The sequence below is a fragment of the Phyllobates terribilis genome, unplaced genomic scaffold, assembly GCF_046119375.1.
Source record: "Phyllobates terribilis strain yellow unplaced genomic scaffold, ASM4611937v1 Scaffold_5__5_contigs__length_657084704, whole genome shotgun sequence".
Lineage (NCBI taxonomy): Eukaryota > Metazoa > Chordata > Amphibia > Anura > Dendrobatidae > Phyllobates > Phyllobates terribilis.
The window spans coordinates 350,015,829-350,043,693 of NW_027362765.1; the positions used below are offsets into that span (position 1 = coordinate 350,015,829).

The 27,865-nt window shown below is 48.0% G+C and overlaps 1 protein-coding gene across 6 annotated transcripts in view; it reads right to left on the reverse strand.

Annotated features, from left to right (window-relative positions):
- LOC141273167 (alpha-2-macroglobulin-like protein 1) overlaps positions 1 to 27,865 on the reverse strand; it is a 607,283-nt gene that overhangs the window by 377,755 nt on the left and 201,663 nt on the right. For all 6 annotated transcript variants that reach the window (XM_073684620.1, XM_073684625.1, XM_073684624.1 and 3 more), the window contains exons 6-12: positions 26,242 to 26,262; positions 25,519 to 25,672; positions 15,196 to 15,280; positions 14,837 to 14,975; positions 9,717 to 9,831; positions 9,024 to 9,136; positions 8,595 to 8,762 (exon numbers count right to left, since the gene is read on the reverse strand). In XM_073684620.1, coding sequence (XP_073540721.1) covers positions 8,595 to 8,762; positions 9,024 to 9,136; positions 9,717 to 9,831; positions 14,837 to 14,975; positions 15,196 to 15,280; positions 25,519 to 25,672; positions 26,242 to 26,262 — 795 coding nt within the window. The remainder of the gene's footprint in view (positions 1 to 8,594; positions 8,763 to 9,023; positions 9,137 to 9,716; positions 9,832 to 14,836; positions 14,976 to 15,195; positions 15,281 to 25,518; positions 25,673 to 26,241; positions 26,263 to 27,865) is intronic.

A 27,865-nucleotide genomic window follows, 5' to 3' on the forward strand; every position in this document is an offset into this window, starting at 1 on the left:
GGTTTTGTATGGTATGATCCTATGTAGGGAGGTTTTGTATGGTATGATGCTATGTGGGGAGGTTTTGTATGGTATGATCCTATGTGGGGAGGTTTTGTACGGTATGATCCTATGTGGGGAGGTTTTGTATGGTATGATCCTATGTAGGGAGGTTTTGTATGGTATGATCCTATGTGGGGAGGTTTTGTATGGTATGATCCTATGTAGGGAGGTTTTGTATGGTATGATCCTATGTGGGGAGGTTTTGTATGGTATGATCCTATGTAGGGAGGTTTTGTACGGTATGATCCTATGTGGGGAGGTTTTGTATGGTATGATGCTATGTGGGGAGGTTTTGTACGGTATGATCCTATGTGGGGAGGTTTTGTACGGTATGATCCTATGTGGGGAGGTTTTGTATGGTATGATCCTATGTGGGGAGGTTTTGTATGGTATGATCCTATGTAGGGAGGTTTTGTATGGTATGATCCTATGTAGGGAGGTTTTGTATGGTATGATCCTATGTGGGGAGGTTTTGTATGGTATGATGCTATGTGGGAAGGTTTTGTAGGGTATAATCCTATGTGGGGAGGTTTTGTATGGTGTGATCCTATGTGGGGAGGTTTTGTATGGTATGATCCTATGTAGGAAGGTTTTGTATGGTATGATCCTATGTGGGGAGGTTTTGTATGGTATGATCCTATGTGGGGAGGTTTTGTACGGTATGATCCTATGTGGGGAGGTTTTGTACGGTATGATCCTATGTGGGGAGGTTTTGTATGGTATGATCCTATGTGGGGAGGTTTTGTATGGTATGATGCTATGTGGGGAGGTTTTGTATGGTATGATCCTATGTGGGGAGGTTTTGTATGGTATGATCCTATGTGGGGAGGTTTTGTATGGTGTGATCCTATGGGGGAGGTTTTGTACGGTATGATCCTATGTGGGGAGGTTTTGTATGGTATGATCCTATGTGGGGAGGTTTTGTATGGTGTGATCCTATGTAGGGAGGTTTTGTATGGTATGATGCTATGTGGGGAGGTTTTGTATGGTATGATCCTATGTGGGGAGGTTTTGTATGGTATGATCCTATGTGGGGAGGTTTTGTATGGTATGATCCTATGTAGGGAGACTTTGTATGGTATGATCCTATGTGGGGAGGTTTTGTATGGTATGATCCTATGTGGGGAGGTTTTGTATGGTATGATCCTATGTGGGGAGGTTTTGTATGGTATGATGCTATGTGGGGAGGTTTTGTATGGTATGATCCTATGTGGGGAGGTTTTGTATGGTATGATCCTATGTGGGGAGGTTTTGTATGGTATGATCCTATGTGGGGAGGTTTTGTATGGTATGATCCTATGTAGGGAGGTTTTGTATGGTATGATCCTATGTGGGGAGGTTTTGTATGGTATGATCCTATGTGGGGAGGTTTTGTATGGTATGATCCTATGTAGGGAGGTTTTGTATGGTATGATCCTATGTGGGGAGGTTTTGTATGGTATGATCCTATGTAGGGAGGTTTTGTACGGTATGATCCTATGTGGGGAGGTTTTGTATGGTGTGATCCTATGTGGGGAGGTTTTGTATGGTATGATCCTATGTGGGGAGGTTTTGTATGGTATGATCCTATGTAGGGAGGTTTTGTATGGTGTGATCCTATGTGGGGAGGTTTTGAATGGTATGATCCTATGTGGGGAGGTTTTGTATGGTATGATCCTATGTGGGGAGGTTTTGTACGGTATGATCCTATGTGGGGAGGTTTTGTATGGTATAATCCTATATGGGGAGGTTTTGTATGGTATGATCCTATGTGGGGAGGTTTTGTATGGTATGATCCTATGTGGGGAGGTTTTGTATGGTATGATCCTATGTGGGGAGGTTTTGTATGGTATGATGCTATGTAGGGAGGCTTTGTATGGTATGATCCTATGTGGGGAGGTTTTGTATGGTATGATGCTATGTAGGGAGGCTTTGTATGGTATGATCCTATGTGGGGAGGTTTTGTATGGTATGATGCTATGTGGGGAGGTTTTGTATGGTATGATCCTATGTGGGGAGGTTTTGTATGGTATGATCCTATGTGGGGAGGTTTTGTATGGTATGATCCTATGTTGGGAGGTTTTGTACGGTATGATCCTATGTGGGGAGGTTTTGTATGGTATAATCCTATATGGGGAGGTTTTGTATGGTATGATCCTATGTGGGGAGGTTTTGTATGGTATGATCCTATGTGGGGAGGTTTTGTATGGTATGATGCTATGTGGGGAGGTTTTGTATGGTATGATCCTATGTGGGGAGGTTTTGTATGGTATGATGCTATGTAGGGAGGCTTTGTATGGTATGATCCTATGTGGGGAGGTTTTGTATGGTATGATCCTATGTGGGGAGGTTTTGTACGGTATGATCCTATGTGGGGAGGTTTTGTACGGTATGATCCTATGTAGGGAGGTTTTGTACGGTATGATCCTATGTGGGGAGGTTTTGTATGGTATGATCCTATGTGGGGAGGTTTTGTATGGTATGATCCTATGTAGGGAGGTTTTGTATGGTGTGATCCTATGTGGGGAGGTTTTGTATGGTGTGATCCTATGTGGGGAGGTTTTGTATGGTATGATCCTATGTGGGGAGGTTTTGTATGGTGTGATCCTATGTGGGGAGGTTTTGTATGGTATGATCCTATGTAGGGAGGGTTTGTACGGTATGATCCTATGTGGGGAGGTTTTGTATGGTATGATCCTATGTAGGGAGGTTTTGTATGGTATGATCCTATGTGGGGAGGTTTTGTATGGTATGATCCTATGTGGGGAGGTTTTGTATGGTATGATCCTATGTGGGGAGGTTTTGTATGGTATGATCCTATGTAGGGAGGGTTTGTACGGTATGATCCTATGTGGGGAGGTTTTGTATGGTATGATCCTATGTAGGGAGGTTTTGTACGGTATGATCCTATGTGGGGAGGTTTTGTATGGTATGATCCTATGTAGGGAGGGTTTGTACGGTATGATCCTATGTGGGGAGGTTTTGTACGGTATGATCCTATGTAGGGAGGTTTTGTACGGTATGATCCTATGTGGGGAGGTTTTGTACGGTATGATCCTATGTAGGGAGGTTTTGTACGGTATGATCCTATGTGGGGAGGTTTTGTATGGTATGATCCTATGTAGGGAGGGTTTGTACGGTATGATCCTATGTGGGGAGGTTTTGTATGGTATGATCCTATGTGGGGAGGTTTTGTATGGTATGATGCTATGTGGGGAGGTTTTGTACGGTATGATGCTATGTGGGGAGGTTTTGTACGGTATGATCCTATGTGGGGAGGTTTTGTACGGTATGATGCTATGTGGGGAGGTTTTGTATGGTATGATCCTATGTGGGGAGGTTTTGTATGGTATGATCCTATGTGGGGAGGTTTTGTACGGTATGATGCTATGTGGGGAGGTTTTGTATGGTATGATCCTATGTGGGGAGGTTTTGTACGGTATGATCCTATGTGGGGAGGTTTTGTATGGTATGATGCTATGTGGGGAGGTTTTGTATGGTATGATGCTATGTGGGGAGGTTTTGTATGGTATGATCCTATGTGGGGAGGTTTTGTACGGTATGATCCTATGTGGGGAGGTTTTGTACGGTATGATCCTATGTGGGGAGATTTTGTACGGTATGATCCTATGTAGGGAGGTTTTGTATGGGGTGATCCTATGTGGGGAGGTTTTGTATGGTGTGATCCTATGTGGGGAGGTTTTGTATGGTGTGATCCTATGTGGGGAGGTTTTGTATGGTATGATCCTATGTGGGGAGGTTTTGTACGGTATGATCCTATGTGGGGAGGTTTTGTATGGTATGATCCTATGTGGGGAGGTTTTGTATGGTATGATCCTATGTAGGGAGGTTTTGTACGGTATGATCCTATGTGGGGAGGTTTTGTATGGTATAATCCTATGTGGGGAGGTTTTGTATGGTATGATCCTATGTGGGGAGGTTTTGTATGGTATGATCCTATGTGGGGAGGTTTTGTATGGTATGATCCTATGTAGGGAGGCTTTGTACGGTATGATCCTATGTGGGGAGGTTTTGTATGGTATGATGCTATGTGGGGAGGTTTTGTATGGTATGATCCTATGTGGGGAGGTTTTGTACGGTATGATCCTATGTGGGGAGGTTTTGTACGGTATGATCCTATGTGGGGAGGTTTTGTACGGTATGATCCTATGTAGGAAGGTTTTGTATGGTATGATCCTATGTGGGGAGGTTTTGTACGGTATGATGCTATGTGGGGAGGTTTTGTACGGTATGATCCTATGTAGGGAGGTTTTGTATGGTATGATCCTATGTAGGGAGGTTTTGTACGGTATGATCCTATGTGGGGAGGTTTTGTATGGTATGATCCTATGTAGGGAGATTTTGTATGGTATGATGCTATGTGGGGAGGTTTTGTATGGTATGATCCTATGTGGAGAGGTTTTGTATGGTATGATCCTATGTGGGGAGGTTTTGTATGGTATGATCCTATGTGGGGAGGTTTTGTATGGTATGATGCTATGTGGGGAGGTTTTGTACGGTATGATCCTATGTAGGGAGGTTTTGTATGGTGTGATCCTATGTGGGGAGGTTTTGTATGGTGTGATCCTATGTGGGGAGGTTTTGTATGGTGTGATCCTATGTAGGGAGGTTTTGTACGGTATGATGCTATGTGGGGAGGTTTTGTATGGTATGATCCTATATGGGGAGGTTTTGTACGGTATGATCCTATGTGGGGAGGTTTTGTATGGTGTGATCCTATGTGGGGAGGTTTTGTACGGTATGATGCTATGTGGGGAGGTTTTGTATGGTATGATCCTATGTGGGGAGGTTTTGTATGGTATGATCCTATGTGGGGAGGTTTTGTATGGTGTGATCCTATGTGGGGAGGTTTTGTATGGTATGATGCTATGTGGGGAGGTTTTGTATGGTATGATCCTATGTGGGGAGGTTTTGTATGGTATGATCCTATGTGGGGAGGTTTTGTACGGTATGATGCTATGTGGGGAGGTTTTGTATGGTATGATCCTATGTAGGGAGGTTTTGTACGGTATGATCCTATGTGGGGAGGTTTTGTATGGTATGATCCTATGTGGGGAGGTTTTGTATGGTATGATCCTATGTAGGGAGGTTTTGTACGGTATGATCCTATGTGGGGAGGTTTTGTATGGTATGATCCTATGTGGGGAGGTTTTGTATGGTATGATCCTATGTGGGGAGGTTTTGTATGGTATAATCCTATGTGTGGAGGTTTTGTACGGTATGATCCTATGTAGGGAGGTTTTGTATGGTATGATCCTATGTGGGGAGGTTTTGTATGGTATGATCCTATGTAGGGAGGTTTTGTACGGTATGATCCTATGTGGGGAGGTTTTGTATGGTGTGATCCTATGTGGGGAGGTTTTGTATGGTATGATCCTATGTGGGGAGGTTTTGTACGGTATGATCCTATGTAGGGAGGTTTTGTATGGTATGATCCTATGTAGGGAGGTTTTGTATGGTATGATCCTATGTGGGGAGGTTTTGTATGGTGTGATCCTATGTGGGGAGGTTTTGTATGGTATGATCCTATGTAGGGAGGTTTTGTATGGTATGATCCTATGTGGGGAGGTTTTGTATGGTATGATCCTATGTAGGGAGGTTTTGTACGGTATGATCCTATGTGGGGAGGTTTTGTATGGTATGATCCTATGTGGGGAGGTTTTGTATGGTATGATCCTATGTAGGGAGGTTTTGTATGGTATGATCCTATGTGGGGAGGTTTTGTATGGTATGATCCTATGTAGGGAGGTTTTGTACGGTATGATCCTATGTAGGGAGGTTTTGTATGGTATGATCCTATGTGGGGAGGTTTTGTATGGTATGATCCTATGTAGGGAGGTTTTGTACGGTATGATGCTATGTGGGGAGGTTTTGTATGGTATGATCCTATGTAGGGAGGTTTTGTACGGTATGATCCTATGTGGGTAGGTTTTGTATGGTATGATCCTATGTGGGGAGGTTTTGTATGGTATGATCCTATGTAGGGAGGTTTTGTACGGTATGATCCTATGTGGGGAGGTTTTGTATGGTATGATCCTATGTGGGGAGGTTTTGTATGGTATGATCCTATGTGGGGAGGTTTTGTATGGTATGATCCTATGTGGGGAGGTTTTGTATGGTATGATCCTATGTAGGGAGGTTTTGTACGGTATGATGCTATGTGGGGAGGTTTTGTATGGTATGATCCTATGTAGGGAGGTTTTGTACGGTATGATCCTATGTGGGTAGGTTTTGTATGGTATGATCCTATGTGGGGAGGTTTTGTATGGTATGATCCTATGTGGGGAGGTTTTGTATGGTATGATCCTATGTGGGGAGGTTTTGTATGGTATGATCCTATGTGGGGAGGTTTTGTATGGTATGATCCTATGTAGGGAGGTTTTGTATGGTATGATCCTATGTGGGGAGGTTTTGTATGGTGTGATCCTATGTAGGGAGGTTTTGTATGGTATGATCCTATGTGGGGAGGTTTTGTATGGTATGATCCTATGTAGGGAGGTTTTGTATGGTATGATCCTATGTGGGGAGGTTTTGTATGGTGTGATCCTATGTGGGGAGGTTTTGTATGGTATGATGCTATGTGGGGAGGTTTTGTATGGTATGATCCTATGTGGGGAGGTTTTGTACGGTATGATCCTATGTGGGGAGGTTTTGTATGGTATGATCCTATGTGGGGAGGTTTTGTATGGTATGATCCTATGTAGGGAGGTTTTGTACGGTATGATGCTATGTGGGGAGGTTTTGTATGGTATGATCCTATGTGGGGAGGTTTTGTATGGTATGATCCTATGTAGGGAGGTTTTGTACGGTATGATCCTATGTGGGTAGGTTTTGTATGGTATGATCCTATGTGGGGAGGTTTTGTATGGTATGATCCTATGTAGGGAGGTTTTGTACGGTATGATCCTATGTGGGGAGGTTTTGTATGGTATGATCCTATGTGGGGAGGTTTTGTATGGTATGATCCTATGTGGGGAGGTTTTGTATGGTGTGATCCTATGTGGGGAGGTTTTGTATGGTATGATCCTATGTGGGGAGGTTTTGTATGGTATGATCCTATGTGGGGAGGTTTTGTATGGTATGATCCTATGTGGGGAGGTTTTGTACGGTATTATCCTATGTGGGGAGGTTTTGTATGGTATGATCCTATGTGGGGAGGTTTTGTACGGTATGATCCTATGTAGGGAGGTTTTGTATGGTATGATCCTATGTGGCGAGGTTTTGTACGGTATGATCCTATGTAGGGAGGTTTTGTATGGTATGATCCTATGTAGGGAGGTTTTGTACGGTATGATCCTATGTAGGGAGGTTTTGTATGGTATGATGCTATGTAGGGAGGTTTTGTATGGTATGATCCTATGTGGGGAGGTTTTGTATGGTATGATCCTATGTAGGGAGGTTTTGTACGGTATGATGCTATGTGGGGAGGTTTTGTATGGTATGATCCTATGTAGGGAGGTTTTGTATGGTATGATGCTATGTGGGGAGGTTTTGTATGGTATGATCCTATGTGGGGAGGTTTTGTATGGTATGATCCTATGTGGGGAGGTTTTGTATGGTATGATCCTATGTGGGGAGGTTTTGTATGGTATGATCCTATGTGGGGAGGTTTTGTATGGTATGATCCTATGTGGGGAGGTTTTGTACGGTATGATGCTATGTGGGGAGGTTTTGTATGGTATGATCCTATGTAGGAAGGTTTTGTATGGTATGATCCTATGTGGGGAGGTTTTGTACGGTATGATCCTATGTGGGGAGGTTTTGTACGGTATAATCCTATGTGGGGAGGTTTTGTATGGTATGATCCTATGTGGGGAGGTTTTGTATGGTATGATCCTATGTGGGGAGGTTTTGTATGGTATGATCCTATGTGGGGAGGTTTTGTATGGTATGATCCTATGTGGGGAGGTTTTGTATGGTATGATCCTATGTGGGGAGGTTTTGTATGGTATGATCCTATGTGGGGAGGTTTTGTACGGTATGATGCTATGTGGGGAGGTTTTGTATGGTATGATCCTATGTGAGGAGGTTTTGTATGGTATGATCCTATGTGGGGAGGTTTTGTCGGGTATGATCCTATGTGGGGAGGTTTTGTACGGTATGATCCTATGTGGGGAGACTTTGTATGGTATAATTCTATGTAGGGGGTTTCTGCATCGTACGATCCACTGTAGGGGGTTTCTGCATCGTACGATCCACTGTAGGGGGTTTCTGCATGGTACGATCCACTGTAGGGGGTTTCTGCATGGTATGATCCTATATAGGGAGGTTCTGTATAGTATGATCCTATGTAGGGAGGTTTCTGCATCGTACGATCCACTGTAGGGGGTTTCTGCATCGTACGATCCACTGTAGGGGGTTTCTGCATCGTACGATCCACTGTAGGGAGGTTTCTGCATCGTACGATCCACTGTAGGGGGTTTCTGCATGGTACGATCCACTGTAGGGGGTTTCTGCATGGTATGATCCTATGTAGGGAGGTTTTGTATGGTATGATTCACTGTAGGGGGGGTTACAGACTGTGGTTGGTCAGGGGTTTCCTCAACACTCACCCGTAATGAAACAGAGCCTTTGCCCCATTTTTCAGTAGACAGCTGGAATGAGACCTCCCCTGCAGAGTCGGTCACATACGTCTCTTCGGTGGTCTCTCCTCGCACTGTGGAGCGGAGTTGAACCGTTTTACCATCAAGACGTTTTCCATCATAAGACTCCAGCACCAACTGAGAAAACACAAACATGATATTAAAGGGTCTCTCCGCTCAGTACAATCCATGTTGGAAGAGACCCTTAACAATAAACTGATCACAAAGTGTCCCCTGGCTGAAACCCCCAGCTATAAACTGTCAGAATACCTGGCAGTAGCTACTCAGTTTCCCTGCGGTGCCCCCACAGGGATGATGAAGTATTACATGGTGGTCATTCATATAGGGGGTTGTCTATGTGATGCAGGAGGGGTCCTCAGAGAGGCGGTCTCTACTCACCTTGCCTCTGTACGGGGCCCCAGGCTGGTAATAGCGCTTTGTGTCTTTAAATGTTATCTTGGTGAGCTGGGACTGAAGGTTGATGATCTTCTTAGGAGCGCTGAGCGTAACTCCTGAAGGGACGGAAGAAGAAACACTGTGATACCACCAAACCTGCATGTGACACTGGCAGAGGTCCCCCACCACTAACTGTCCGTGACCCCCTCCTCACTCCTACCAACGTCATATGGCCACCCTCATGTGACCACGCCACCCCCACCTTGCGACAAACCATCATGTTACCCTCTCCCACCTTGTGATGCCCTCCACAATCCTGACTTGTAACTGACTGCTTGTTACCCCCAACCCCACCTTTTAACCCTTCTCATGAGACCCCTGCCCCACCCCACCTTGCAACTTGTTACTGACTTCCTGTGACCCCCACTTGACTTCCACCAACTCTATGTGATACATATACCTCATGTGACCCCTGGCCCACCCCCACCTTGTGACCCACCTCTCCAACCCCACCAACTTAGTATGACCCCCTCCCCACTTGTAACTCACTGTCTGTGACTCCCACCCCACCTTATGACACCCACCTGTGACCCTCTCCCGACCCCCACCAACTGTGAGCCCCCCTCACTTCCATCTTGCGCCCCCACCTGTGACGCCACCTCACTACGGAGGCCATGTGTCCGTTGATCCCGTTACCTGTCCCGTCCTCCGTCAGAAACGCCTCCACCTCCAGTTGTCTCAGGTAGTTAGAGTTTCGAAGACTGAACAGAGATAAGTCCAAGGGTAGGGTTAGTTTCCCGGAGCGGTCGGTCTGTGAAGAAGGGGGTCAATATTAGGGTCACAGAGTCTGGCCCGTACAATGTAGATCCATCAACAGCAAACACAAATATTCACATTACTGGTGTTTATGGACCCCACACAGCCCCAACTAAACCCAGTAAAGCCCCAGTTATAGTGGAGATACTGTATCTATAGCTAAAGAGTTTGAAAAAAATCCCCTGGACCGTCGTTCCTGACCCTACAATACAAAGCAGAAAAAAAGGTAAAAAAAAAGAAATAAATCCTTGATTTCTACATCTCCAAACATCAGATGTGTTTTGCTGATGGTGGCTCCAGTATCACAGACATTGGTATTGTACAGAGCATTTTATTCTCCTTGACTCCATGAAAAATAAATATTAAATCATTTTGTTGCTTTTTTGAAAAAAGGTAAAAATGAAATAAAATCCATTTATTTGTGAACAGTAAATAAATCATCAAATCTCATAGGACATTATTCACATACAGTAGGAGGGGGGGGAGGAGTTACGTGAATAAAAATTAACTTTTATTAATTTATTAAATAATATGTTTTTAAAAGACAAATTCACATAGATCCAAGTAAGGACGTACAGTACAGACCAAAAGTTTGGACACAAGAAGGTGTGTCCAAACTTGTACGTGAGGGCTCAGCGTGTGTTTTCGTGGGGCTATGTGGAGACCCGACCCGCCCGGTCTCAGGCTTATGACCTCCTGCAGCTGGTAAAGAGGTGGCTCCAGCCTGAGTCTTTGTCTCCAGCCCAGATGGTGGAGAAGGTGGTGGTTGACCGGCTGGTGAGGACTCTGCCAGCCGCTATCCAACGTTGGGTGGGGCAAGGGGACCCCGACACACTCAACCAGGTGGTCAGCTTGATCGAGCACTACTCGGCCACTCAGGACTTTATCCAGGACTCTGCCCCCTCGCGGCTGTCACGCCGATCCCTGCCAACCCAGGAATCGGGAAAGGGGTCGCATACTTCTGCTGGGGACAGTCAGCACCGTTCCCGTGCTGAAGGGGAACCCCGGAGTGGCAGGAGGATGGTTCCCTTCCAAACAGTTATAAGACCTAACAGTACCTCCACCCTTAGGTGCTGGCTGTGTCAGGGGCTGGGACATGTGGTTGCTAATTGTCCCCTGACTACGGAACCCATGGACTGCGGATATAGCCGCCGGGTCTCAATGTATTCCCAGCCCGTCTGCACGGCGAGCGCCGACCCCCGGGACATTGATCTCCAACTATGCCAGGTACTGGTTAATGGGTACCCCACGGAGGCCCTCCTAAACTCAGGGAGCCTAATGACTTTGGTACATGGGTCGCTGGTGGCAGGAGACAATCCCAGTGGACGGACAGTCGGGGTTGTGTGTATCCGTGGGTACCACTAAGAGTACCCAACCACGGAGGTAGTTTTGTCCACGCCATGTGGAGACATAAAACATGTGGTGGGGGTGGTAAAAACTCTTCCCTATGGGACTGTGTTGGGAAGAGACTTGCCCCTGTTCTGGACTCTGTGGAAAAACAAAATCCACTCTCCCCTGGTAAAATGTGTTACAGGCGCTGTACCCGACGAACCCGAGTCAGGAGAACCTGCCGTAGGGGTGTCCAACCTAGGGATAGAGTGTGACCCCGATAGGTTTCCCTTAGAGGTGCTGGCAGGGGAGGTCGAGGAGACCCCATCGATCCCTGAGCTGAAAGTGTCCCGGGACACGTTTGGGACGGCTCAGCTACAGGATCCCACCCTGACTCAGGCGTGGGAAAGGGTGTTAGAGGTAAATGGCGTAGCTGAACAGCCCGGTGCAGATACTGTATTTCCACGCATGGTAGTCAGCGGTGAGTTGCTCTATAGGATAGATAAGATCAGGGACGAGGTCGTGGAACAGTTGGTGGCACCTCAGTAGTACCGTCGGGTGGTTCTAGATTTGGCACACACACACCTGCTGGGTGGACACTTAGGGGTTAAAAAGATGCAAGAACGTATCTTGCAGCGGTTCTTTTGGCCTGGGGTTTACGCGGAGGTCAAAAGGTACTGCGAATCATGCCCCGAATGTCAGTTGACGACACCCACCGCAAGTTTCCGTAGCCTATTGGTACCCCTGCCAGTGATAGAGGTACCTTTTGAACGGATTGCAATGGACTTGGTAGGGTCCATTGTAAAATCCGCTGTGAACCGGAGGACTTTTCTGTTTACCTGTGAGTTGCTGAATAAAAGCTGTTTATGTTTGACTTGCTTGGGTCATTGCCTCAGTTACTGCACGGTGTGAACACCGCCGCCTTACAGTATATAATTCCACATGTGATAATTCATAGTTTTGATGGCTTCAGTGTGAATGTACAATGTTCATAGTCATGAAAATACAGAAAAATCTTTAAATGAGAAGGTGTGTCCAAACTTTTGGTCTGTACTGTATATTGGGTCACAGTTAGTGATGAGCGAGCATGCTCGCCACTGCTCGGTACTCGCCACTGCTCGGGCAGGAGCTCGGGTCCCCGTCCTGCATGTCTGGCGCTCTTTAGAGCACCAATCATGCAGGGATTGTCGGCCACTCACTGTAATGCCGCAGCCATGGTGGTTGTGGCATTACAGTGATTGCCCAAATCGATGGGAACAGTGCTCACAGTGAAACATGAAAAGCCGGCAATTCATCAGCGGCATACACCGGTACCCGACAATTTATAACAGAAAGAATAGAGCTTCACACATAGATTAGATAGATAGAAACATGTCAGTCACATATATATGAAGTACAGTGATAGTGTTGGTTACTGTACTTGCCATTTAGTGTTAAAATAAAGGATTTATTAAAAAAAAATTGGCGTGGGGTTCCCCGTAATTTTAGTCTCTAGCGGAGGTTAAGCAGACGACTGGGGCGTCCGCGGTTTGAAGCCTGGGAAGGGGGTAATACCCACGGAGCTTCCCAGGCTACTAATATCAGCCCCCAGCTGAATACCTAGCCTTTACTAGCTATTAAAATGGGGGACCCCCAAAAAAATGATGTGGGGTCCCCCCTATTTTAATAGCTAGCAAAGGCTAGGCAGACAGCTGGGGGCTGATATTAATAGTCCAGGGTGGGGCGTTCTGCTGCGGTCCAGCCAGTCATCTCGATGTAGCAGAGCTGAAGGTGTCCTGGGAACCATGGAAAGGTAAGGATGATGTTGCTTTATTATTTTTCTTTTATTGCAGGAGATCGTTGGCTTCAGCTGGAATGGGCGTGATGGTAAGTATGGTTTAATTTAGAACAATAAAGAATTGTGTGTTTATTTCAATTAAAGGACTTTATTCTGGGTGTTTGTGTTTTTTTTTAACTTTGACTATGGGGTTAATAATGGGGGTGTCTTATAGACGACTCTCCATTACTAACCTGGGCTTGATGTCAGCTGGCATTATAAGCTGACATGAACCCCACCACTATTACCCCACTGCCACCGCTACAGGGCAGTGGGAAGAGCAAGGCTAAGTGCCAGAATTGGCGCATCCTATGGATGCGCCATTTATGGGGCAGCTGACGGCTGGTGTTTCTAGCCTGGGAGGGGGCCAATATTCATGGCACCCTTCCTTGGCTATTAATATCAGCCCCCAGCTGTCTGCCTAGCCTTTGCTATCTATTAAAATAGGGGGGACCCCACGTCATTTTTTTGGGGGGGTCCCTCATTTTAATAGCTAGTAAAGGCTAGGTATTCAGCTGGGGGCTGATATTAGTAGCCTGGGAAGCTCCGTGGGTATTACCCCCTTGCCGGGCTTCAAACATCTGCCCCAGCCGTCTGCTTAACCTCCGCTAGAGACTAAAATTACGGGGAACCCCACGCCAATTTTTTTTTTAATAAATCCTTTATTTTAACACTAAATGGCAAGTACAGTAATCAACACTATCACTGTACTTGTTATATATGTGACTGACATGTTTCTATCTATCTAATCTATGTGTGATGCTCTATTCTTTCTGTTCTACATTGTCGGGTACCGGTGTATGCCGCTGCTGAATTGCCGGCCGGCTTTTTTAAAGAGACGGTGCATGAAAATCGGAGGGCACTAGTGTGTTCCAAGTGCCCTGCTATGTTTTTCATGCACCCTCCTATATACCCTGCCTGCCTGTCTGCCTGTATATTCTGCCTGCCTGATGTTTAATTGAGCACTGTTCCCATCTATTTGGGCAATTTTTGACCTTCTGCAGACCGCCGGGGGGGGACCACCAGAAAAATGCTGGAGTTTCCCATAGACTTACATTGGGCTCGTTGCTCGAGCCGAGCGTCCGAGTATTCCAATGTGCTCGGCCCGAGCTTCGAGCACCCCAGCATTTTAGTGCTCGCTCATCACTAGTCACAGTTCAATGAGTTGTTATGTTGTAATCACTACTGTGACCCACTAGAGTCCCATTTATTTGTGAAGCTTCTCCCCCGACACAATAATTAGGGCAAGTAATATCTTAAATAACCATCAATTAGAAAGCAACATTTCATTTCACTTAATTTATTTATTTTTTTTCATACACAGTAAAGGAATTTTTACAATTTAGAATACACGTAACACGACTTTACTTGTGTTCACACGTACAGCAACATGGAACCAATGGTGATTTAAAAAGAATAATATTAATATTAAAATGCCGACATTTCTTTAAATAAACAGCTTCACTTTGATAAAAAAAAATGAAAAACAAACACATTAATGACCTTATTCATTTTAAAGGATTGGGGTTCACACTGAAAAATCCACAAATTGTTGGGTTTGAGAAGGCTAAACATGGCAAGGAGGTAAAACCCTCCATTGGGGGAGAGGGGCAGCCAAGGAAACGAGACCCAAGGTCAAGTTCTAACTGGGGAAGTGGGGATTCTCTTGGGTCCTTGTAATATCAGCTAAGTATGGACTTTCCATAGGTTGGACTTCTTCAATCGGATTTGTCAGGGAACCTTAAATAGTACAAGACGTTTCCACACCACTCCTCCCCTTAAATCGCCTTAAATGTATCCTTTATAACCTATAGGTTGGGAGTAGGACCTCCCTGTGCTGAGCGGACCACCTTACCTTGCTATTATGGGTAAAGGAGAGGATTTCTTTATCGTCATTTTCCTCCTCTCTCATCCACCAGCCCCGGTATCTCGGTCTCTTCTTTTGGCTCACTGTAAGGGTCACATTTCCTGGCACTTTCTCTCCATATGTGTATCTACAACAAAGATAAAGAGATGAAGGAAAAGAAAGAACTGGACCACCACCCTCACCAAAAAAACAATGATGGGAGTACTGCTATATATTACCGCAAGACCTAACCCAAGAAAGAATACCCGAGAGGTAAAAATGTAGAGAAAATAAGGGTTACAAACCATCAGGATCTGGAGATGATGGTAGAATATTTCCTGAACGGAAATTCAAGAAGTAAAACTTACGAGCCTGACACCGACAAAGAGACTTTCTCATCATTAATGGAGATGGAACTTGGACCCTCTATAAACACCTTAAATTTTGGAAGAACTGAGGAAAGAAAAAAAGACAGAAGCTCAACTGAAGCCCCCAATGGGCAGGACACCTCACCATGGAGTTCGAGGAGAAGGACAGTACAAAGGATTTCTATATATTTTTTTATAAAATGTTTTAGAATTTACATGATTCGATCTTTCCCAAAGGTTAGAAAATAAAAATATAAATTTAAAGTATTAGCTCTTTTTTTTAACCTAAAGGACAGCTGTGATAATCCTATGGATGTAAATGAATTCTGAAAAGAGCATCCTTTCCCAAATCATCGGAACCATCTCCAGATTATCTGAGCTTTCCAAAATTTATCAGGATCTTTACCAAATCATCAGGTGCGTCTCAGTATCATCATAAAATTCCTCCCACTATCAGGAATTTTCTCAGACCATATCAGCCTTCTCCAAATCATTCAAACATTCCCCAATTCATCTGGGCCATCCTTAAATATTCTGAACATTCATCGAAACATCTGAACTTCTACCGAATCATCCAGACCTCTGCAAAACATCCACAACTTGTACAAATCATCCAAACTCTTCAAAGCATGAACATTTTCCAAATCATCCAGACTTTATCATTTGTAATTCCTTCAAATCTCAAGATCTTTCCCAAATAATTTGATCTTCCACCAAACCCATGGGGACATTCCCTCCAACATTCTGACCTTCTAAAAGACCCTTTCCATGCTGTCTGGACCTCACCTGAATTATCCAAACTTTCTTTAAAATAATTATGGCCTTCTCAGACACATCTGAAGCTGGACATGGATTATTATTATTATTTATGTATATATATATATATATATATGCATATATATATATATATATATATATATATGTGACACCCCAGGGGTCTGGTTGTCACAGTGATAGAGATATTACGTCTGAGAGCAGGTGGGAGGTCCTTTGGTCAGGGATCCTGTGCATGCCACACCTCCTGCCCAGCCTTGGGAGGGGAAGAACTTCCCCTGTATAAACCCGGGGCTGAGGCACGGTTAGGGAGTCCAGGAAGAGTAGAGACAAGAGCAGCATAGGAAGCAGCAGAGTCACAAGGAGTCAGGGGCTGGCAGCTAAAGAGCTCGCCCTGACTAAGAAGATTCTTTACCGGACCCGGAGTCCGAGGCTGTGGGGACTAACTTCTACCCAGCAGCAGAATCCGTCAGGCAGGGGATTTCAGGTCCCCTGGCCCAGAAGCCCGAAGGCCCGGTCACACGCGTGGGACCAGCACCGCCATCGTGGAGCGGAAGCCATTAGAAGGCCCCGAGTCACCGGCCATACGGGTGAGCACCACACGGTACACTCAGGGACGTGGGCTACTTACATCAGCTTCTAGCAAGGTAGCCAGAAGAGTACAGTCAGCTTGGGAGGCCTACAACTACGCCTGGCCAGGGGAGATCCCATCTGCTCAAGGACTGACCAGGCCCCGTTCGCTAGCAAGTACTCCGGGAGGGTCTATCGTTGTTACCAGTAAAGACCCTGAACGCTACCATACTGTCTCTGAGTGGTTCCTGCTACCCCCATCATCCACGTCGGCTGCCCTGAGGCCATACCCCTCCCGTTGGGGGTTATACTATCACGCTGCACCATCCTTCCACCGGCCTCAGCGGTCTGCCCTGCAGCAGCAGCCCCTGGCTGCATTCAACGGGTGGCGTAGTCATCAACCATTTTCTACCGCTAACAGACTGCCGTCCAGTTTGACTCCCTGGGCACGGACCGGGTCACCGCCACGAGACTACAACCCTAAACAGATCCGGCTCCGGGTAAGCTCCCGCGTGCGCAACGCAGCGCGACACAGGCCCAGGGGCGCGTCAACTTTGGCGTAGTCGGCAGGATCACGTGCCCGCAACCACCGGGTACTGCGTGCCTGAAAAGCAAAGACTGTTCAAACTTACCAGTGGTGAAGATTCCCGCCATCGGTGAAGATTCCCGCCATCCGGCGCCATCTTCAGCCTTCTTCCCGCCATCGGTGAAGTTTCCCGCCATCCGGCGCCATCTTCAGCCTTCTTCCCGCCATCCGTGGAGTTTTCCCGCCATTGGACGCCATCTTGAGGACGCCGCGCGGGAAGAAGAGGGGCGTGGACTCCGAAAGCGCGCGAGAACTGAAGCCCCGCCTCACGTCCGGACGTTGCGTAAGGTCCTGGAAGGAGCCCAGCAGACGCCGACGTCACAGGAGCGCGACGGAAGGTCCTCAACCCTGACGATCCACTGCGGAGCCGCGGCCTACGGAACAGGATCATCGCAAGGTAGGCCACGGTCCACTAGGGGGGAGGAAGATGTCGGATACGGAGGAGAGCTCCACTACCTCAACCCCCGCCAGCGCTACCGCTGTTGCAGTTATGCCCTTCACCATGCCCTATATCCCGGGAGCAGCTTGGCTACCCCAGTACTCAGGGGAGTCACATACCCTGCATGACTTTAGAGAAAAGCTGGATAGCCTCTTCCAGGTGTACCCCCTCACAGAAGAGCAAAAAGTGAGCATCCTGGTGGCCCAACTAACTGGGGCAGCCAAAAGGGAAGTAAAATCCTGGCCACCTGGGAGGAAGACTGTCGCAGGGATACTAACCCGGCTGAAGGACACCTTTGATACCCGCACCTCAGCCGAGATTAAACTTAGATTCTACGGGTGCAAGCAGCGAGCGCATGAGAGTATAAGGGACTATGCACTCAACCTACAAGAGGCCCTGAGGGCCATTAAGCAGACCGACCCTAATGGAGTGGGAAACGAGGACAGGCTGTTGACCGAACAATTTATAGAGGGTTTATATTGCAATGCCCACCGCACCCAGTTGCGGGCAATGGCCTTACAGGACCCTCATCTAGAATTTGCACAGTTCAAGGACAGAGCCATCCGGGTGCTCCGAGAACCGGCACCAGGTGGCGTTGTGACCCACAGACGCCCCACTACCACTTACTACCAGGAGGCGGCGCCCTTGTCAGCAGGGCCTGTGGGAGCTGATGCGCAGGCTTTGGACAATGACCCGGCTCCAGACCTACACCATCAGGTCCAAGAGCTAGCTAAAAGCGTTGCTGCGCTAACCCGAACTGTGCAGTCTTTACAGGTTTCCACTCCAGGGAAGATCCAGCTGGCATCCGGACCGGAGGACATCCCGTGGCGTCGACCAAGGAGGACCCCACCGGCCAGAGGAAGACCCAGTGACCGATACAGCGAGGACGGACGACCCATCTGCCGCCGCTGCAATCAACCCGGACATATGGAAAGGTACTGTTCTTTAAACGGGCACAACCTGGGGTAGAGGGCCAACCCCCAGGAAAAAGATCACCAGGCCCATCGAACTGGCGCGACAGATATGTGGGAGGACGTCCAGTCTTGCCTGTGGTACTGGATGGCATTCCCATGAGTGCCCTACTGGACACCGGGTCACAGGTCACCACCATCCCGTACGTGCTCTTCAAGCAGTACTGGAATGACTCGGATATTACCCGCTACCCTGACGACGACTTGAGTATCATCGCCAGCAATGGTCAGCCCGTGCCACAGATCGGATTTAAAGAGGTGACCATCAAAATTGGTAGAGTCGAACTGGCCGCACAGGGACTGATCATTGTAGATATTGACAAACATGAGAGTCACCCAAAAATAACTCTAGGAACTAATGTAATTGAAAATTGTCTTGCAGAGGTGATTTTCCTTTTACAGCAGGTTGCCAAGAATGCCAGCTCCGGCGAGCAGCGGGTGCTCCAGAAAGAGATCCGGGCACTGATGCAACGGCAACAAGTGGAACTCTCCGGCGGTGAGATTGGTAGCGTAAGAATGTGTGACCCTTTTCCTATTGCCATGCCCCCAAAAAGTGAAATGATGATTTGGTGCCGGGCAGCTATTGGTCTGAGAGGTAGAGATTACCAGGCAATGGTAGAACCAGTTTACTCAGACAGTAGGCCCACCATTTTGACAGCACGGGGGGTGGTCAATGTACGCCATGGGAGGGTGCCCGTTCGCATAATAAATATCGGGGAGAGGGAAGTGTACCTGCCCCGGTATGCCACGCTAGCCAAATTATATACCACTAATCAAAATTCTATACAATCTGTGGAACCCTTGCCTCCATCTCACCCGGAGGAAGGTAACGGCTCTAAGAAAGACATGGAGGACTGGTGTCAGCAACTACATCTGGGTACTGACTCCACTCCCTCACACCAGAAACAAGGAGTCTATCGGGTGGTTCAAGAGTATGAGAGAGTGTTTAGTAAACACCCGTTAGACTTCGGGCGAGTCAAGGGGGTAGAACACCGCATCCCCACGGGAGATCATCCTCCCATAAAAGAGAGGTATCGACCCGTACCCCCTGCACATTACCAACACGCCAAGGGGATGCTTAGAGACATGAAGGAGGCTGGGGTAATCCGGGATAGCTGTAGCCCCTGGGCAGCCCCACTAGTTTTAGTCAAAAAGAAAGACAACACCATGAGGATGTGTGTAGATTACCGGAAAATCAACCGTATCACACACAAGGATGCGTACCCCTTACCAAGGATAGAGGAGTCATTGGCTGCTTTAAGATCTGCTAACTTCTTCTCTACCTTGGATCTCACTAGCGGGTACTGGCAGGTTCCTGTAGCAGAGGCGGACCGGGAGAAGACCGCATTCACCACCCCGATGGGACTTAGCGAGTTCACCTGCATGCCGTTCGGACTCTGCAACGCCCCAGGAACCTTCCAACGATTAATGGAGTGCTGTCTGGGCCACAGAAACTTCGAGACGGTCCTGTTGTACCTGGACGATGTCATCGTATACTCCAAAACTTATGAGGACCACCTGAAACACCTGGCGGAGGTGTTCGAAGCTCTGGCGAGTTACGGCCTAAAGGTGAAACCCTCCAAGTGTCACCTCCTGAAACCAAAGGTGCAATACCTGGGACACGTGGTGAGCGCTGACGGAGTGGCTCCCGACCCCGATAAGATCACCGCAATTAAGGGATGGCCAAGCCCCTCCAGCGTAAAAGAAGTGCGGCAGTTCCTAGGGTTGGTAGGCTACTACCGAAGGTTTATTCCCGGTTTCACCAAAAAGGCAGCACCTATGCAGGACCTCCTGATAGGCCAGTCCCGGAAGGCCAAGAACCAGAAGCCGCCCTTCAAATGGGAAAAGCTAGAAGAAGAGTCCTTCCGCCAGCTGAAGATGGCCCTCACGGGGGATGAAATCTTGGCGTACCCGGACTATAGCCAGCCCTTCATCCTCTACACCGACGCCAGTAACATCGGGCTAGGAGCCGTACTGTCCCAGATTCAGCAGGGGAGAGAACGAGTAATCTCCTATGCCAGCCGAAAACTGCGACCCACCGAAAGGAACCCCGAAAATTACAGCTCATTTAAGCTAGAGTTCCTGGCCGTGGTATGGGCAGTCACCGAGCGCTTTAGGCATTACCTCGCTTCTTCCCGGTTCACCGTATACACGGATAACAACCCGCTGACACACCTGGACACGGCAAGACTCGGTGCCCTGGAGCAGAGGTGGATGGCCCGTCTGTCCAACTACGAGTTCACAATTAAATACCGGGCAGGGCGCTCCAATACCAACGCGGACGCCCTGTCCAGGATGCCCAACCTGCCGGACGGAGGAGAAGATCCGGAGGGACTGGAAGAAGTTGAACTCCCTGCGTTCCACCGTCATGGGACTATCCAGTATTCCCACCGGGTAAGGAGTAAGCAGGCTGCTACGTTGAACCCCTTACCTCACTACAACTGGGCGGAAACGCAAGACAGCGACCCTGCCGTCCGACTGGTGAAGGAGATGCTGACTCGCCCGGAGGCTAGCCTGGAATCAGACGCTCCAGAGGAAGCCAAACAACTATGGGCAGAGAAGAGTCGACTGTTCCTTTACAAGGGGAAGTTGTGCCGCAGAATGGTTAACTCCAGGACGCATGAACTACTCTGGCAAGTAGTGGTGCCACGAAGAGACGCAGCCATGGTGATGGAGGCATACCACGACGGAGCTGGACACTTCGGGTGGAAAAAGCTGGAGTTCCTGCTGCGCGAGCGGTTCCACTGGGTAGGCATGAGGGGAACCATCGAGAAGTGGTGCAGAGACTGTGGCCCGTGCAATCTGAGAAGGAAGGACCGGGCCAGCCAGAAGACTCCCCTGCAGTCCATCGTCACCCGGCAACCGTTGGAACTGGTAGCCTTGGATCATGTAAAACTGACCCCCAGCAGAAGTGGCTACGTCTACGCGTTAACCATCGTGGATCATTACTCCCGGTTTCTGGTTGTCGTCCCCGTCAAGGACTTAACGGCTCGAACAGCAGCTAGAGCCTTCCAGCAACACTTTTGCCGTCCACACGGGTACCCGGACCAAGTGCTGACGGACCAGGGACCTGCCTTTGAAGCGGAGGTCTTCCAGGAATTCTGCAATCTGTATGGCTGCCGGAAGATAAGGACGACACCATACCATCCGCAAACTAATGGACTTTGTGAGAAAATGAACCAGGTGGTAATGGATCTTCTAAAAACGTTGCCCCTGGAAGAACGCAGTCTGTGGCCTGAGAAGTTGCCCGATCTGGTGGACCTATACAACCACATCCCGGTAGGTTCCACCAACTGTACCCCGGCTTACCTAATGAGGGCAAGACCTGGTAAGTTACCTGTTGACCTGGAAATGGGAGTCCTGACACCCGAGGACACTTCACCAGAAACAGACTGGGACACAGAGAGGCAGCAGCAGTACCGGAGAGTACAGGAGAGCGTGGAGCGAAGTCTCTGTCAGGCTAGGGAAAGACAAGAGAAAACTTACAACCAGTATGCTCCCGCTGTTCCCCTGGTACCCGGAGAGCAGGTCTTGAAGAGGAAGAGACGGCTCCACAAGTTGGACGACCAGTGGGAGAAGGACCCGTACACCGTACTGCCCTCAAGCCACGAAAACCCGAAGGTCTGTACCATCAGTAAAGACGGAGGGGAAACCACAGCCATTGTATCCCGGGACCACCTGAAGAAGTGCCCCGAACAACTGAGGAACCCTGAGGAGGAACAGGAAGACCATCGACCCGTGGAAGAAAGGGAAGATACGGTTAGTACCGTGCTCGGGGACTTCCCTCGGTCTTGGACTCAAGTCAATGGTGCAGTTGTGGTACCCGTACTCACCTTCCTCCAACCATCATCCCAAGAACCTACGGAGCAACGGGTAGAGCTGGAAGAGCAGCCGGTCCAGGAGGCAGAAGACTCCACCCAAGCGGAACAGGAGAATCCACCCTCTGCTTATAGTGAGCCTGCCGTACCCCTAGTGAGACAAAGAGCCGGTAGACAGCTGCCCAGTTTACCCTTGACAGCTCCTACACCCTGTAGTTCAGGGCCAGACAGTCAGCTCCGTAGGTCCACTAGGGCCACTAGAGGCCAGTTACCCGCACGTTGGAGGATCTAAATGTTTAAGTTGTTTTACAATGTTTACCTGTTTATTGTTGCTTGTGTGTAATTTTGTGTTTCTAGTTGTTTTTAGGAGTCTTCGGTGGATTTACCGGGAATCCTTTGTATATAGTTGGAGCGTAACCCAGGATGGACTAGAGACTGTTAAGGACTCGGGGTAGGACAGACCCCTACCTGGTTACGTCTCCCTGTGTTGGTGAAATGGACACCTTTGCTTTTCTTCAAAGACTGCACCCGGTTGCGGACATCCGTGACCATCTTATTGTGTTTCCTTATTGTATTTTATTGTTCTTTGATATACCTTGTTATATTTTTCTAAAAAGTGTTTAGTCCCGGAGTACTAAATTTCACTAGGGGGGAGTGTGACACCCCAGGGGTCTGGTTGTCACAGTGATAGAGATATTACGTCTGAGAGCAGGTGGGAGGTCCTTTGGTCAGGGATCCTGTGCATGCCACACCTCCTGCCCAGCCTTGGGAGGGGAAGAACTTCCCCTGTATAAACCCGGGGCTGAGGCACGGTTAGGGAGTCCAGGAAGAGTAGAGACAAGAGCAGCATAGGAAGCAGCAGAGTCACAAGGAGTCAGGGGCTGGCAGCTAAAGAGCTCGCCCTGACTAAGAAGATTCTTTACCGGACCCGGAGTCCGAGGCTGTGGGGACTAACTTCTACCCAGCAGCAGAATCCGTCAGGCAGGGGATTTCAGGTCCCCTGGCCCAGAAGCCCGAAGGCCCGGTCACACGCGTGGGACCAGCACCGCCATCGTGGAGCGGAAGCCATTAGAAGGCCCCGAGTCACCGGCCATACGGGTGAGCACCACACGGTACACTCAGGGACGTGGGCTACTTACATCAGCTTCTAGCAAGGTAGCCAGAAGAGTACAGTCAGCTTGGGAGGCCTACAACTACGCCTGGCCAGGGGAGATCCCATCTGCTCAAGGACTGACCAGGCCCCGTTCGCTAGCAAGTACTCCGGGAGGGTCTATCGTTGTTACCAGTAAAGACCCTGAACGCTACCATACTGTCTCTGAGTGGTTCCTGCTACCCCCATCATCCACGTCGGCTGCCCTGAGGCCATACCCCTCCCGTTGGGGGTTATACTATCACGCTGCACCATCCTTCCACCGGCCTCAGCGGTCTGCCCTGCAGCAGCAGCCCCTGGCTGCATTCAACGGGTGGCGTAGTCATCAACCATTTTCTACCGCTAACAGACTGCCGTCCAGTTTGACTCCCTGGGCACGGACCGGGTCACCGCCACGAGACTACAACCCTAAACAGATCCGGCTCCGGGTAAGCTCCCGCGTGCGCAACGCAGCGCGACACAGGCCCAGGGGCGCGTCATATATATACAGTACAGACCAAAAGTTTAGACACACCTTCTCATTTAAAGAATTTTCTGTATTTTCATGACTATGAAAATTGTACATTCACACTGAAGGCATCAAAACTATGAATTACCACATGTGGAATTATATACTTAACAAAAAAGTGTGAAACAACTGAAAATATGTCTTATATTCTAGGTTCTTCACAGTAGCCACCTTTTGCTTTGATGACTGCTTTGCACACTCTTGGCATTCTCTTGATGAGCTTCAAGAGGTCGTCACCGGAAATGGTTTTCACTTCACAGGTGTGCCCTGTCAGGTTTAATAAGTGGGATTTCTTGCCTTATAAATGGGGTTGGGACCATCAGTTGTGTTGTGCAGAAGTCTGGTGGATACACAGCTGATAGTCCTACTGAATAGACTGTTAGAATTTGTATTATGGCAAGAAAAAAGCAGCTAAGTAAAGAAAAATGAGTGGCCATCATTACTTTAAGAAATGAAGGTCAGTCAGTCCGAAAAATTGAGAAAACTTGGAAAGTGTCCCCAACTGCAGTTGCAAAAACCATCAAGCGCTACAAAGAAACTGGCTCACATGAGGACCGCCCCAGGAAAGGAAGACCAAGAGTCACCTCTGCTTCTGAGGATAAGTTTATCCGAGTCACCAGCCTCAGAAATCGCAGGTTAACAGCAGCTCAGATTAGAGACCAGGTCAATGCCACACAGAGCTCGAGCAGCAGACACATCTCTACAACAACTGTTAAGAGGAGACTTTGTGCAGCAGGCCTTCATGGTAAAATAGCTGCTTGGAAACCACGGCTAAGGGCAGGCAACAAGCAGAAGAGACTTGTTTGGGCTAAAGAACACAAGGAATGAACATTAGACCAGTGGAAATCTGTGCTTTGGTCTGATGAGTCCAAATTTGAGATCTTTGGTTCCAACCACCGTGTCTTTGTGTGACGCAGAAAAGGTGAACGGATGGACTTTACATACCTGGTTCCCACCGTGAAGCATGGAGGAGGAGGTGTGATGGTGTGGGGGTGCTTTGCTGGTGACACTGTGGGGGATTTATTCAAAACTGAAGGCATACTGAACCAGCATTGCTACCACAGCATCTTGCAACGGCATGCTATTCCATCCGGCTTGCGTTTAGTTGGACCATCATTTATTTTTCAACAGGACAATGACCCCAAACACACCTCCAGGCTGTGTAAGGGCTATTTGACCAAGAAGGAGAGTGATGGGGTGCTACGCCAGATGACCTGGCCTCCACAGTCACCAGACCTGAACCCAATCGAGATGGTTTGGGGTGAGCTGGACCACAGAGTGAAGGCAAAAGGGCCAACAAGTGCTAAGCATCTCTGGGAACTCCTTCAAGATTGTTAGAAGACCATTTCCGGTGACTACCTCTTGAAGCTCATCAAGAGAATGCCAAGAGTGTGCAAAGCAGTCATCAAAGCAAAAGGTGGCTATGACGCGCCCAGGGGATGGGGACGACTCAGTAGGACTGCAGGTGACATCACTACATCTGCCTCATGTATGGCCATGTACTCACCATATTCCTCCACAGTGAAGCTCAGCTTTCCTTCCTCGGTCTTTATGTCGTACGCCCCCAGTGCAGCGTCCGGAGACAGAGGATACGAGAGCTCTGCGATCCCGGACTCAGCGCGGACGTCTTTCCATTGGGCGATGCGGTTTTTCATGGGATCCTGCAGATCAGCGGTGAGAGAAGAACTGATCTCAAAACAACACAAAACACCCGCTGCAATGTCTCCTTAGTGGGGTCCCCTGTATAATGTCTCGGTCTCCTTAGTGGTGTCCCATCTGTGAGGTCTCTGTCTCCTTAGTGGGGTCCTCTCTGTGATGTGTCAGTCTCCTTAGTGGGGTCTCATCTGTGATGTCTCAGGCTCCATAGTGAGGTCTCGTCTGTGATATCTCGGTCTTCTTAGAGGGGTCCCCTCTGTGATGTCTCAGGCTCCTTGGAGGGGTCTCGTCTGTGATGTCTACGTCTCCTTAGTGGGGTCCCCTCTGTGATGTCTCGGTCTCCATAGAGGGGTCCCCTTTGTGATCTCTACGTCTCCTTAGTGGGTTCCCCTCTGTGATGTCTACGTCTCCTTAGTGGTGTCCCCTCTGTGATGTCTACGTCTCCTTAGTGGTGTCCCCTCTGGGATGTCTCGGTCTCCTTAGTGGGGTCTCTATTTTAGATCTACATCTCTTGGGGGGGTCTTTTCTGCCTGATATTCCCCAAACACCATTACCAGTAAGAGAAGATTCTCACCTGAATTTCCACCAGCGGATACTGAAAGAGAAGAGCAGAGCTCTGGTTACAAGTCACCCAGGAGGGCAGCGATCACCGGCCCCCCAGGACTGAGGGTCCAGAACACGCCACCTTCTGATACACTGGGAACATTTTGTATTTAACCAAAATAAATATTTCCACAATGAACAAGTCCTGCTCACACTGCTGAGAGTTTGTTACAATGTATCTGTGAGACGATTATGAATGGGAAAATGGATGGATGAATATATACAGTAGCATGTAAAAGTTTGTGCACCCCTGGTCAAAATTCCTGTTATTATGAACCATTAAACAAGTTGAAGATGAAATGATCTAAAAGGCCTAAAGTTACAGATGAAACATTTCCTTTGTATTTTAGGCAAAAAAAAAATATTGTCATTTTTTTCCTTTTAAAAATTACAAAAAGGAAAATAGGCCGATGCAAAAGTTTGTGCACCTTGGAGATTTGTGTGTTCAGATAACTTTGACCAAGGTGTCAGGTCTTAATTAGCCTGTTAGGGTTATGGCTTATTCACTATCATCGTTAGGAAAGGCCGGTGGTGCAAATTTCCAGCTTTATAAAAACCTCCTCTAACCTTGTGCCAAAAAACCAGCAGTCGTGGGTCCTAAGCAGCCGCCGAGCTCTGAGAATGGTGGAGGCCACAAAGCAGGAGAGGCCATAAGAAGATGGCAAAGCGTTTTCAAGTTGCTCTTTCCTTCATGCAAAATGTAACTAAGAAAGGACAGTTACCAGGAACAGTGGAGGTCAAGATAAGGTCTGGAAGACCAAGAAACATTTCAGTGAGAGCTGCTCGCAGGATTGCTAGAGAGGCAAATCAGAACCACCACTTGACTGCAGAAGACTTTCAGAAAGATTTAGCAGACTCTGGAGTTGTGGTACGTTGTTCTACTGTTCAGAGACACCTGCACAAATATGACCTTCAAGGAAGAGTCATCAGAAGAAAACCTCTCCTATGTCCTCACCATGAAAGTCAGCGTCAGAAGTAAAAAGAACATCTAAACAAGCCTGATGCATTTTGGAAACAATTCCTGTGGACCGATGAGGTAAAATAGAACTTTGTGGCCACAATGATCAAAGGAATGTGTGGAGGAAAAAGGCACAGAATCTCAGGAAAAGAGCATCTCACCAACCATTAAGCATGGGGGAGGATCAATCATGCCTTGGGGTTGTTTGCAGCCACATACAATCACTTACTCGCTCATGTCACCTGTAGTGTTGAGCATTCCGATACTGAAATATCGGGTATCGGCCGATATTCGCGGTATCGGAATTCCGATACTTAATTCCGATACTTTTAGCATATTGTATACCGGAATCGGAAGTTCCCATAATGCAATGAGCCATTTTCATTTTATTCAGCCAATGAGGATCCTAAGAAGTGTGGGCACATCCTGTTAGGCATGTAGGCATCTTAACTAATGGCATGGCTGTGATTGGCTGCTGAAATGATGTCATGATGCACTATAAAAGCCGCCGCCGCCATTTTGAGCTCACTCTGCTGTGAATTCAGTTAGGGATAGGACGCTGTTGTTCTGAGGGACAGTTTTAGCTACCTATTTGGTCTATTCTGCTTTACCCAAGCTACTTTATAAATCGCTGTGC